The sequence below is a fragment of the Leucoraja erinacea genome, chromosome 7 (genome assembly GCF_028641065.1).
Source record: "Leucoraja erinacea ecotype New England chromosome 7, Leri_hhj_1, whole genome shotgun sequence".
NCBI lineage: Eukaryota > Metazoa > Chordata > Chondrichthyes > Rajiformes > Rajidae > Leucoraja > Leucoraja erinaceus.
Genome location: NC_073383.1, coordinates 31,401,844 through 31,415,200, shown reverse-complemented (window position 1 = coordinate 31,415,200; position 13,357 = coordinate 31,401,844). Strand labels below are relative to the sequence as shown.

At 43.9% G+C, this 13,357-nt stretch overlaps 1 protein-coding gene across 1 annotated transcript in view; it reads left to right on the top strand.

Annotated features, from left to right (window-relative positions):
- Nucleotides 1-13,357, top strand: part of kcnh7 (potassium channel, voltage gated eag related subfamily H, member 7) — a 121,574-nt gene that overhangs the window by 100,301 nt on the left and 7,916 nt on the right. Inside the window, exons 10-11 of the mRNA XM_055638149.1 lie at nt 3,198-3,297; nt 11,451-11,714. Of these exons, the coding sequence (XP_055494124.1) occupies nt 3,198-3,297; nt 11,451-11,714 (364 nt within the window). The remainder of the gene's footprint in view (nt 1-3,197; nt 3,298-11,450; nt 11,715-13,357) is intronic.

Here is a 13,357-nt window from a genome sequence, read left to right as displayed (position 1 = left end):
ATATATAGGATTCCACACCTAGAATAACAGATACAGTAGATGAGCTATGTCCTCTCGTCTTTGACATTTCCAGACTGGAAAAAAGGTTCAGACTGTCTACCTTACAGTAACTGTGCCTCTCATAATTTTATATGCTTAATAAGTTATAGGAGCCAAATTAGGCATTCGGTCCATCAAGTCTACTCCACCATTCAATCCAGTCTGGAAGTGTCAAAGACGAGAGGACATAGCTTTAAGGGAAAGGGGAAAAGTTAATAGGAGATGTATGGGGCATGATATTTTACAGAGTGTGGTGGGTGCCTGGAATGCGCTGCCAGGGATGGTGGTGGAGACAGATATGATAGTGACGTTTAAGAGGCTTTTAGACAGACACATGGATATGTGGGGAATGAAGGGATATGGATCACGTGCAGACAGAAATTAGTCTATCTTGGCATTATGTATGGCAGGTATATTGTGGGCCGAAGGGCCTGTTCCTGTGCTGTATTGCACTAAGTTCTATGTTCTTGATACTTAATATTTACCATACCATCGTACATTTTTACCTGACAGCAGTCTGAAGAAGGGTCTCGACCCGAATCATCACCAATTCCTTTTATCCAGAGATGCTGCCTGTCTCGCTGAGTTACTCAGCGGGGCAGGCAGATACTCGGTGTCTATCTTCAGCAGATAAATTAAGATCTATTAATTCAAGTTGGTGACTAAATCTGTAATTAACTGTGATGCTGTCAGCAGGAAGAATAATATAGAATAAAAATCTTGTTACCATGCTCTTTTGAAATGTGGAAAGTGAAGCAGGTTGAGCAGGCTAAGACTCTATTCCTTAGAGAGCAGGAGGCAGAGGGGTGATCATATGGACGTGTACAAAATCATGAGGGGAATAGATAGAGTGAATGTACACCATCTTTTACCCAAAGTAGGGGAATGAAGAACCAGGGGACATTTGTTTAATGTGCAACAGGAAAGATTTAATAGGAACCTGAGGAGCAGGTTTTTCACACAGAGGGTGATGTGTATATGGAATGAGCTGTCAGAGGAGGTAGTTGATGCATGTACTATAACAACATTTAAAAGACACTTGAACTGGTACATGGATAGTATAGGTTTAGAGGGACATGGGCCAAACGTGGACAAATGGGACTAGTTTAGCTTGGCATGGACACATTGGGATGAAGGGCCTGCCTCCATACTGTATGACTCAATGACTTGAATATTGGTAAGGATAAAGTCCAGGTAACCCTGCCTTCACAGGTGCTTCTAAAACATCCCATGGCCCTTTCCTACAAAGAGCCAGTAATTTATTATCAGTATTCCCACTAATACTTGACCTTTAGGGGGCGGCACAGTGACGCAGCGTTAAATTGCTGTCTCACAGCACCAGAGACCTGGGTTTGATCCTGACCACGGGTGCTATCTGTATGGAGTTTGTACGTTATCCCTGTGATCGTGTGGATATTTACTGGGTGCTCTAGTTTTCTCCCACACTTCAAAGGCATGCAGGCTTGTAGGTTAGGCTTCAGTAAATTGTAAATTGTCCCTCGTGTGTAGGATAGTGCCAGTGTACGCTGATCAGTGTACTTCAGACCTGGTGGGCCGAAAGGCCTGTTTCTGCACTGTATCTCTAAAGTCTAAAATCAAAAGTTAAGTTGCCTGATATAATACGTTAAGAAAATACCTTATAGAATCATAGAGTCATACAACGTGGAAACTGTCCCATCGGCCCAACTTTCTCACGCCGACCAACATGCCCATCTACAGTAGTCCTAGTATATAGGATGGGAAACTGGGATAACATAGAACTAGTGTACAGGTGATCATCGGTCGGCATGGACTCGGTGGGCTGAAGGGCCTGTTTCTATGTTGTATCCCCAGTATAATAAAAAATCTAGGATACAGTCCCAATATAAAGTATAAAGTCTAAAGTAAAGTCATATTTTCCATAGCCGTATTCAATAGTACTGGTCTGATTGGCAAGTATTTTGGGATATTGTGAAAATGTTGGGGAGGACAGAAACAATGCAAGCTCTTTCTTCTTTCTATCAAACCATCCATCATCTTTGACCTTCAATAGAATCCTTTCTCAAGCTTAAGGTAATATTGTAGATCAGATTAGATGTCTCACTTGTATCACTCAGAAAAGGTTGTATCACTCAGTGACAAATGTTGCCTTTATCTCAGTATCTCATACCAGTGCCAGACAACTTTGTTATATAAAATCTTTGAAACCAATATTGCAATAGACAAAGTCATAGTCATCACAGTCAGGCAAGGTCTAAATCATTAGTTTAGTTTAGTTTAGTTTAGTTTATTGTCATGTGACAATATTGTCAGGTACAGTAAAAAGTTTTTGGTGCGGGCTATCCAGTCAGCTGAAAAACTATACATGATTACAATCAAGTCATTTATAGTGTATAGGTAGGTACATGATAAAGGGAATAATGCTTAGTACAAAGAAAGTCCAGTAAAGTCCGATTAAAGATAGTCTAAGGGACTCCAATGAGGTAGATGGTAGCTCAGTACCGCCCCAGGGTTATTGATAGGATAGTGCATTTGCTTGATTACAGCTGGGAAAATACTGTCCCAGAATCTGGAGGTGTGTGTTTTCACACTTCTGTAGCTCTTGCCTAAACCATCCTATTACCACTAGAAAGCAGTCCTGACCTACTATCCACCTCATAGGAGACCTTTGGACTATCTTTATGTGGAAGATAAAGTCCCTTTATCCTGTATATGTACACTGTGGACAGCTTGATTGTAATCATGTGCAGTCTTTCCGCTGACTGAATAACACACAACATAATACCTTTTCACTGCACACGTGACAATAAGCTAAACGAAACTAAAATGTCAGAGTGGATTTAATTCTGGCTAAGAACACAAAGTGCAGAAGTAACTTGGTGGGTCAAGCAACATTCGTGGAGAAGATGGACAGGCAAAGTTTTGGATAAAGACTGTGCCTGAAGAAGGGTCTGGATCTGAAACATCACCTGTCCATGTCCTCCACTGATGCTGCCTGAGCCGCTGATTTGCGGTAACACTTTATTTCCTACGCAAGATTCTAGCATCTGCAGTTCCGTGCATCTACTACTTATGTTGGGCTAAGTTTGAAGCAATGACTGGTGGTGAAGTGGGACATACTTCTTCCTCATTTGTTTTGAACGCTGATGTCTGAGATCATCTTTTCTTCTGTACTCTAGGCAGACATCCTTCTCCAAGCAGAATCCAGTGATGATTCAGACCAGGATATTCCCAGACTGCGAAGAAGAAAACTTTCCTTCAAGAAGAAAACTAACGCAGGTAATTTATCCATCATGCTTATTTATCCCTTATGTTTATTTATCCTGTTAGCCCTGAGCAGTTCTGACTTCCCATCTACCTCACTGTAGACTCTCGAGTTATTTTTAATCGGACTTTACTGGACTTTATGTTGTACTGAACATTATTCATAAGATCATGTAATCGGAGCAGAATTTGGCCTTTTCGGCCCATCAAGTCTTCTCTGCCATTCAATCATGGCTGATCTATCTTTCCCTCTCAATCCCATTCTCCTATCTTCTCCCCTTAACCCCTGACACCCTCACTAATCAAAAATATATCAATCTCCACCTTAAAAATGTCCATTGACTTGACCTCCAAAGCCTTCTGTGGCAATGAATTCCACAAATTCACCAATCTCTGCCTAAATAAATTCTTCCTCATCTTTCTAAAGTTATGTCCTTTTATTCAGAGGCTATGGCCTTTATCATGTACCTGTACACTGTGGACAGCTTGATTGTAATCATGTGTAGTATTCTTGCTGACTGGACAGCATACAACAAAAATCGTTATACTGTATCTATACTGTACCTTCCTCTACACGTGCCAATAAACTAAACTAACCTGAAAAGCTGAATTTGTCAAAAAGAGGCAAATATTCCAATTTAAACATCTTTGAGCCATTTTTCTTGGTTCTTTTAAACTCTCATTTCAAAATAATTGTAGTCAAAAGAAAAATTGCTTATTTCGACAAACTCAGTATCTATCTGCCTTTCTCCATTCCCCTTACCACAAGGGCCACATCTATAAATATAGCCAATTGGCCTCAACTACCCTCTGATAGAGTTTTACCACGGTCGAGACGGCAGAAAAATGATTTCGACAAGAGCTCAACAATACTTTATTGTGAAAGTTGATTTTCAACAAACTTTATTGTGAAAGTTAAACAAACACAACGAGAGTCTATAGTCGGCTAAATAACGATGTTGCTACCACAAGGGTGGTGATCAGAATGAATGGGCTTGCCCAAAAGCAAGTGAAAAACCCCTCCCCGCGCCCACGTGACTGAGGTAGCCAATCGGAGGGTTCGACTACCCCAAGGCACCAGCTGGTGCCGCTACAATATTTCAATATATCAAGAGTAAAGAGTGTTTACTTGTTATCTGGACTGGCAACAGAACGATAAATTCTTACTTGCTGCCGCATTACAGGACCATTAATGCAATAGCACATAGACAAATGTATAATAATGTATATAATATACGCGTAATGTATAACAATCAAAAATACAATCAATTAATGACAGTAATGACAGCAACGAAATGCATTTCGTTGTCTCTGTACTGTACACTGACAATGACAATTAAATTGAATCTGAATCTGAATCGGATCTAATACTAGGTAACCACAACAGTCGAAAACCAGAGTCCATAATGCAACGAAAGATTCAGTTCATAGTCAATCTCTGTTGCTGAAGTTAGTGTTGTGCAGTGTTCAAGGGCCTGATAGTTGCTGGGAAGATGCTGTTCTTGAACCTGGAGGTTACGGTTTTCAGGCTCCTGAAACTTCTTTCCGATGGTCGTAGCTAGATGAGAGCGTGGCCAGGGTGGTTTGGGTCATTAATGATACTGGATGCCTTTTTGAGGCACTTGAAATCCCCTCCCCCAGAAGTCCCCCCGAAAATGTGGCGCCTAGGCCGGGTGAGCGGGCCGCTCTCGACCTCATCGGGACTTCTATGGCCGATCGGCGGATCAAATGTGCACCCTGCAGCCAGGGCTCTGGAATTCTGTCCTGGCCGGAGCTAGCAGATTCGTTCCCATAGCCGACTTCCGAGGCTGACTTTGCGAGTCGGGATCTTGGCCCCCGTTGGCCTAGGCGGATCGGTCTGTTACCGTTGGACTCCCCTCGGAAGCCATGACCTCTGTTGGGGACGCAAAACAGATAATATGACAAGGCTCTGGAACCAAGAGTGCTGGAAAATCGATGGTGGATCTGTAATAAGAATAAAATAATTTGTGGTATTTATTAATACCTGTATTACATTATTGTTTAATATGTATCGTGCAGAGGGGCACAGTGGCCCAGTGGTAGAGTTGCTGCCTTACAGCATCAGAGTCCCGGGATCAATTCTAACTATGGGTGCTGTCTGTACCCAGTTTGTACGTTCTGCCTGTGACCGCATAGGTTTTCTTTGCATGCTCCGGTTTCCTCCCACATTCCAAGGATGTGCGGGCTTGTAGGTTAATTGGCTTCTGTAGGTGTGTGGACTAGAGTTAGTATACGGGGTGATCACTGGTCGGCGCTGATTCGGTGGGCCGAAGGGCCTATTTCCACGCTATACAATATCTCTAAACTAAACTAAACATGAAGTAGGACCAAGTGTACATATACCAATACGATATAGATTACTACATAAAATGAACATTGCTCAATTACTGATAAATCAGATTATGAATAATTCCCGGGAATGCTTCTGTAACCCGGAAGCTACCTAAAATGTGTTACAATTAAATTATGCAACTGGATGGTAAGATTGTACTGAGAGTATACAGTGCAAATTAAAAGTTAAAGTAGATTTTAATCTTGAGTACAAGTGGCACTGTAACATGCCCTTTAGCCCACCATGTCCACACCGATCTTCAATCACCCATTCACATTAGCTCTATATTATCCCACTTTCTCATCCACTCCCTACACACTGATGGCAAATTACAGATGGCAATTAATAAACATACCCGCATGTCTTTGGGAAGTGGGAGGAAACCTGAGCACCCGGAGGAAGCCCTCGTGGTCACAAGGAGAACGTGCAATCTCCACACACAAGACAGAACCCCATGTCAGGATCAAACCCAGGTCTCTGGTGCTGTGAGGCAACAGCTCTAACCGCTGCCCTGCTCATGAGTTAGCCTTATGGGCCTGTCACACTTCACCAATTTTTTAGGCAATTACAGCCGACTAGTTTGTCGCCACATGTTCGCCGGTGGTCGCCGGGAGTAGTCTCCTTAGTCACACAAAACGTCATAGCGTCTTTCTGGTCGCCGCTAAATTTTCAACATTTTGAAACATTTTCGGTGACAGTGGGTTTGACGCCAATGAGCGTAGTTTGACTTCTCGTGATGTAGGTGCTGTCATAGGTTGTTGCCAAGATGGCGTAGGTTGTCGCCGGTTTTTCAGCGACCTGCAATGACTATGACAGTCACCGGCAGTTGCCTAAAAATTTGCCAAGTGGGACAGGCCCATAATATTGTCAATTTATTTTGTCTGTGTTTATATTATATTGAACTTTATTGTTTTGTTTATTATGGGTTTTGTAGCGTACTATATTTACATATCTGTTGTGTCGCTGCAAGTAACAGTTTAATTATTCGGGACATAAGACAATAAAACCATCAGGACGCTCTTGACTATCGACCCTTTTTCAGACTGTTCTTAATGTCTGTAAGTGCTCACAAATCTCTCTCTTGATTCTAATAGTGAAAGGCATGGATAGAATGGATGTGGAGAGGATGTTTCCACTAGTGGACGAGTCTAGGACCAGAGGGGACAGCTTCAGAATAAAAGGACATACCTTTAGAAAGGAGACGAGGAGAAATTTTTTTAGTCGGAGGGTGAATCTGTGGAATTCATTACCACAGGCGGCTGTGGAGGCCGTCAATGGATATTTTTAAGGTGGAGATTGATAGTAAGATTAAATGAGAACTTAACAGTTTGAAGTTTGATCTTTATTTTATGAGGAGTTATGATCAGCGATTACGTGAAGAAGGCCGTCAGCACGCATGCTCGTCAACTTCCAAAGCAGCGGTGTGAAATCACAGATAACAGCTGTTGAACTGGATATAGTAAGATTTGAGAGAAACTAGAACTACCGAGTGATCTTTATGATTTGAGGGTTGGGAGCGGAGGGCACGTAATCGCTCATCGTAATTTATAGCAAGACCCGACTGATGAGGCAAAATGGAGGAAAGACATAAAAGAACATTCCTCCTCCGTGTAGCTAGAATGTATCTCTCGCCACTGTTATGCCACATATTTTTGCAACCGGTGAATGAGCCTGGATGCAAACATATCGATATTCAGTGTTCCATCGAGCCATAATATCATAAAATACTTTGTGATCCAACATCCATTCTGTGTTGTCATTGATTTTACGTGATGATACCCAGCGCCAAATGAGGTTAGGTAAATTATTACAGGATACTTTGACTTGATTGCACCCATGTGACTAACATATGCCACCACCACAGTGTATCAACTTGCAGTTGTGCATGCAGATTATGCATGTTCGCACAATAACCCTTTAACCCATAAAATGCACCTAGTGTCTATAGGTAGTTGATACCAATAACTGAAGAATTGGTAACTCATGCAAATCCCATCCGCCTCCGAACTAGAGATGGCATTCGTAATTTTCCATCTTTGAGCATTAGCATCAGTTTGTAATATAACTGAAGATTTACTGACCAAAAACGACTGCAGCAATGCTGAATAATGTTCGTCCACCATTGTGACTTTGGTAGCTTCAGCTGGTAATAGCATAGGTCTGTTAACAATGACCTACATGGCACTTGAGAGGTTACTACTTTGCACGATGTAAGTTCTACACAGCTTGCACGGCTGAATCACAGCTACTATATTGCCAATTACACTCGATGAATAGAAGGCTGCTTCATAACAACAAGGTTGTTACCAGCTTCTATTAATTCCAATCTCTTGCCCCAGGACAGAGTCACAGACAAACTAATAATTAAAGGTAAATCCCAATAATCAATGTCTAGTTGGTATCAACTTAGATTTAACTGGATGGATGAGGAACCCCAATTTCTCAAATATAGATTGCGGCTGAAACAGTTGATTTTAGCAAAATACAGCGTTTAGAATATCATCCAGATAAGCCATAACAAGTATTTTTGAGCTCTGAGCAGTCCAAGCACCGGTTTTAGTAATTTGGTAAATAACCTGGGTGCTGAAGTTAGCCCATTTTGCAACGCTTTAACTGTTATCATTGCCCCATCCAGATAAATTTCAAATGTCTCCGGTGATTCCTGTGAATGGGAACTGAATAGAATGTATCTTTGAGATCGATGCATGCCATAAAGATCCTATGGAAATCAGTTGTTAGACGGTAACAAAGTTTCTATTCTGAAAAGTTTATACTGCATATGCGAGTTAAATCAAGGATGAATTGACATTCTCCATCTTTCACAATGAACTGGCCATGCCCGACACAAATAGGTGCCTGCCTCGAACGACAACTTCTGGCCAGATTTCCGAGCCTGTCTCGAAAGGCAATCCTAGCCATATTACTGAGCCTGCCTCAAAAGACAACTCTGGCCCCAATTCCAAGCCTGCTTGGAACCCTAGTATACTGTGCAGTATAAAACTAATCACATTTTATCATTATAATTTGTAAAAAAAAACAAGTGTAAATATTACCAACTTGTAAATGGTCCACATACCCCATGTTCCGGAAGAACCAGACCCATCTACCTGCATGGTTACCGGTGGTCGTATGGTAAGCCCAAAGGTCCCTGATGCCGGTTCTATTTCCGTCCTTGGTTTACTGAGTAGGACTGGTAGGGTGCGTGGATTCCATATTTTCCCTGAGACCGGCTTGGGCCTTGGCTTGAAAGGTCTCCAGCCAGCTTTCATGCTGTCACCAGCTTCAGTGAACCGCTGACTGCCGATGGAGGCGTGGGGTGTGTCGTCGCCGAAACGATGAAGCTTTGCTTGTCATTGGTACCTTGATTGGTCTGACAGCTTTTGCTTCCTCATCCAGGTCTTACCTGTTGGATAGGTCTTACCTGAAGAGAATATTTGGCGGCTGGTTTCATTTCCTGGATATCATGCTCCCTACAATGTCACCCCTGATAGCGCTGTTCACTGCCGGCACTTGTAGCGTGAGGGGAACTCTGGCCCCTTCCGGGTTTTCTGCCAATGGCTGGAAACCAACTCTTCCGGCAGTAACACCTTCGTTTGCGAGGATTCCCTTGAAGCCATACATATGTGCTGCAGTATGTTCCACAGACATACTTTCGGATTTGAAGTCAGTTGCACACTGACCCCTCGCACTCCCCTCCACAGAGAGGGAGATTCGTAGGCAGCCCTGAAACAGGTGCTGCCGCAGGCCCTTGAGGATACCTGTGCTGCTATGGCCCCTTCTATGGACCTATATCAGGATGGAGCATCACATTTCTGAGATAAACGCCCAAAGGCGCTATCAATGCTTCATTTTTTCCATTGCGGGCACTTCTGATTCATGCCCTTCGTGCCTCGTGGTATGCTCCCCGGCAATACCTCCGAACTCTGAGTCACAGAGAAAAACTGACCCCGAATGCTCCCCTCCTCAGAGAGGGAGACATTGTGCAGCCCTGAAACAGGTGCCGCTGCCGCGGGCTCCCGAGAAGACCCGGGCTGATATAACTCCCTCCTTTGGAGCATATCATTGTGGAGCAACCTCTCCATCAGGTGCTCCATGTGGGTTAGATGTCCAAAGACGCTACCCATGAAGGAGAGGAACCCTCCTGGCCTGACTCGTCCGAGTCCATAGGCCTGACCGACTTATACTTGGATTTATCCCCTTTCACGGGAACCACAGCGGTCTCGGAGCCGCTGACCATATTGTCAGCGACTTGGGTAGCGAACCCGACGGCCGCCGGCTACCCGCACTTCCGCGGTCCGGACCGGGATCTCTCCACGGTCCATAACCGGTTTCCCCGCGGCCCGTCCAGACTTCGCCCCGAAATCATCCAGCAGGAAAAACTCTGTAGAAAGTGATTCCTGCAAGAAAAAACTGAACGTGGAAATAAGTTTAAAACTTACCTGCAGATTGAAACTTACAGCTGGAGGAGCAACGCGCCTGCCAGCCAGTCGTTGCGCAATGCATAAGACATAATGACGTGCATGCGTGCTGATGGCCTTCTTCACGTAGTCACTCACGTGACTCCAAAGTAAAATGGATTCTGATTAGTAAGCATGTCAGGAGTTAAGGGGAGAAGGCAGGAGAATGGGGTTGAGAGGGAAAGATAGATCAGTCATGATGGAATGGTGGCGTAGACTTGATGGGTTGAATGGCCTAATTCTGCAGTAAACGGGTCCTTTTCAGAATGACAGGCAGTAACTAGTGGGGTACAGTGTTGGGATCCCAGCTATTTACAATATATATTAATGATTTGGATGAGGGAATTGAATGCAACATTTCCAAGGTTGCGAGGGGCAGTGTTAGCTATGAGGAGGATTCTAGGAGGCTGCAAGGTGACTTGGATAGGTTGGGTGAGGGGACAAATGCATGGCAGATGCAGTATAATGTGGATAAATGTGAGGTTATCCACTTTGGTGGCAAGAACAGGAAAGTAGACTATTATCTGAATGGTGGCCAATTAGGAAAAGGGGAGATGCAACGAGACCTGGGTGTCATGGTACACCAGTCATTGAAAGTAGGCACGCAGGTGCAGCAGGCAGTGAAGAAAGCGAATGGTATGTTAGCATTCATAGCAAAAGGATTGGAGTATAGGAGCAGGGAGGTTCTACTGCAGTTGTACAGTGCCTTGGTGAGACCACACCTGGAGTATTGTGTACAGTTTTGAGGAAAGACATTCTTGCCATAGAGGGAGTACAGAGAAGGTTCACCAGACTGATTCCTGGGATGGCAGCACTTTCATATGAAGAAAGAATGGATAGACTCGGCTTGTACTCGCTAGAATTTAGAAGATTGAGGGGGGATCTTATAGAAACTTACAAAATTCTTAAGGGGTTGGACAGGCGAGATGCAGGAAGATTGTTCCCGATGTTGGGGAAGTCCAGAACAATGGGTTGCAGTTTAAGGATAAGGGGGAAGTCTTTTAGGACCAAAATGAGAAAAACATTTTTCACACAGAGAGTGGTGAATCTCTGGAATTCTCTGCCACAGAAGGTAGTTGAGGCCAGTTCATTGGCTATATTTAAGAGGGCGTTAGATGTGGCACTTGTGGCTAAAGGGATCAGGGGGTATGGAGAGAAGGCAGGTACGGGATATTGAGTTGGATGATCAGCCATGATCATATTGACTGGAGGTGCAGGCTTGAAGGGCCGAATGGCCTACTCCTGCACCTATTTTCTATGTTTCTATGCTCCTAGAACTTATGAACTTATAAACTTGTGATGAGATATTTCTTAAAATAACAATTGCTTACTTTGTTTAGTCATATTTGCTATCACAGATGATGATGAAGATGAATATGGGAAGCAAGGAGCGTCGCAAGACATCCCAAGTAGTGAACAGCAACTTTACTACAGAAAACGTGACTCAGAAGATAGACGGAGTGCATCATCCTCCTGTTCTACCTCCATGGATGAAGAAAAGAAGCCATTATGTTCTGGCATTCTGGATTATCCAGCAGAGATAGAAGTGAACTGCAGACTAGACTTTGCACAGGGATCTGACATTCAGAGCCGAAGAGCTGAAAAAAGAGCAAAGTGTCCAGGTGAGGTTCCAAACAAAATCTAACAAAGTAACAGTGTAGAAACAGATGCTGATTTATAATGAAGAGACACAAAGCGCTGGAGTAACTTGGCGGGTCATGTAGCATCTCTGGAAAACATGGATCGGCTACATTTCAGTTCAAGACTCTTCTTCAGACCTTGTGTATTAATGAGCATCTGCTTTACGTTAGACATACACCGCAGAACAGGCCCTTCGGCCCACCTAGTCTGCACCGACCAGTGATCATCCCATACATTAGCACTATCATGCACACTAGGGACAATTTACTATTTTACTGAAGCCAATTAACCTCCAAACCAATTAACCTGCACGTCTTTAGAGTGTGGGATGAAACCTGAGCACCCAGAGAAAACTCATGCAGTCACAGGGAGAGGGTACAAACTCTATACAGACAGCACCCGTAATCAAGATCGAACCCGGGTCTCGGGCGCTGTAAGGCAGCAACTCTACCCAAGAACGGAACTCACTGTCAAAACATGGAGGGGACGGGGGACACAATGTTTTGGCGGCCACGCGCGCATGCGCACGCTCATCAAACGCGCGAGGCTTCGGAGGCTCAATCCAGCGCTAAAAACGACGATTTTAAAATCGGGATCACAAAAACTTGGGGGGGATGTCCCCCACCTCTCAAAACATGGGGGGGGGACGTGTCCCATCTGGCTCCCCCCCGGGTTTTCCGCCCCTGACTCTACCGCGGTGCCACTGCATCACCCCACACTTTGTTTCAACATTTAAAATATACTTGGACAGGTGCATGGATTATAGAGGGATATGGACCAAATGCAGGCAGGTGAGACTAGTGTAGGTGGGGCATGGACGAGATGGGCCGAAGGGCCTGGTGCCGTGCTGTAAGACTCTATGACTGTAATACTGATATGAGAAATGTCTTGCCAAGGAGTGAAACATTCACAGAGGATTAAACAGCCGGAGTGAGGAAAATAATTAGCAGGTGGTAAAGCTATTTAAATCCCCTGGAATCAGCAATGCTTGAGATTTAAATAGCCCAGAGCTGGGTTCTGTTACTTGCATTCCAGATACACCAGTTTTACTGGCATGAAAGATCTTAAGTTGCAGTTGGACTGCTTTGGAAGGCAGTAACAGAAAACTTCACATTGCCGTCTATAAGCTCATGCGAGGAATAGACAGGGCAAATACACAGAGCCTTCTATCCAGAGTAGGGGAACCAAGAGCCTTTCCCATGACGACCAACACGTCCCATCTATACTAGTCCCACCTGCCTGCGTTTGGCCCATAAACCTAGCCTCTCCCTGTACCTGTCTAATTGTTTCTAAAATGTTGTGATAGTACCTGCTACCCTGTTAGAGGGTGTGAGTCTTGCCTCCCAGGATGGTTATGATCAATGGGAGCATTTTAAGAGGAAGTGGATATTTGTTTTTAAAGATGGTGGATTCAGAGAGTTTGAGGATGTGGCAGAGAGAGGAGTTGTGGCCGGCTGGAGTCGACAAGTGGCCTGTTCCTGTTTCCCTTTCAATCACAGAAGTACATAAAATAGGCTTCAAAACAAACAATTCGAAGAATAACTTAAATTGGCCTGTAACTTGGATCTGACGAATCACATACAGTATATCAGCATATCAAAGTATGAATGAACATTAAGTTCAC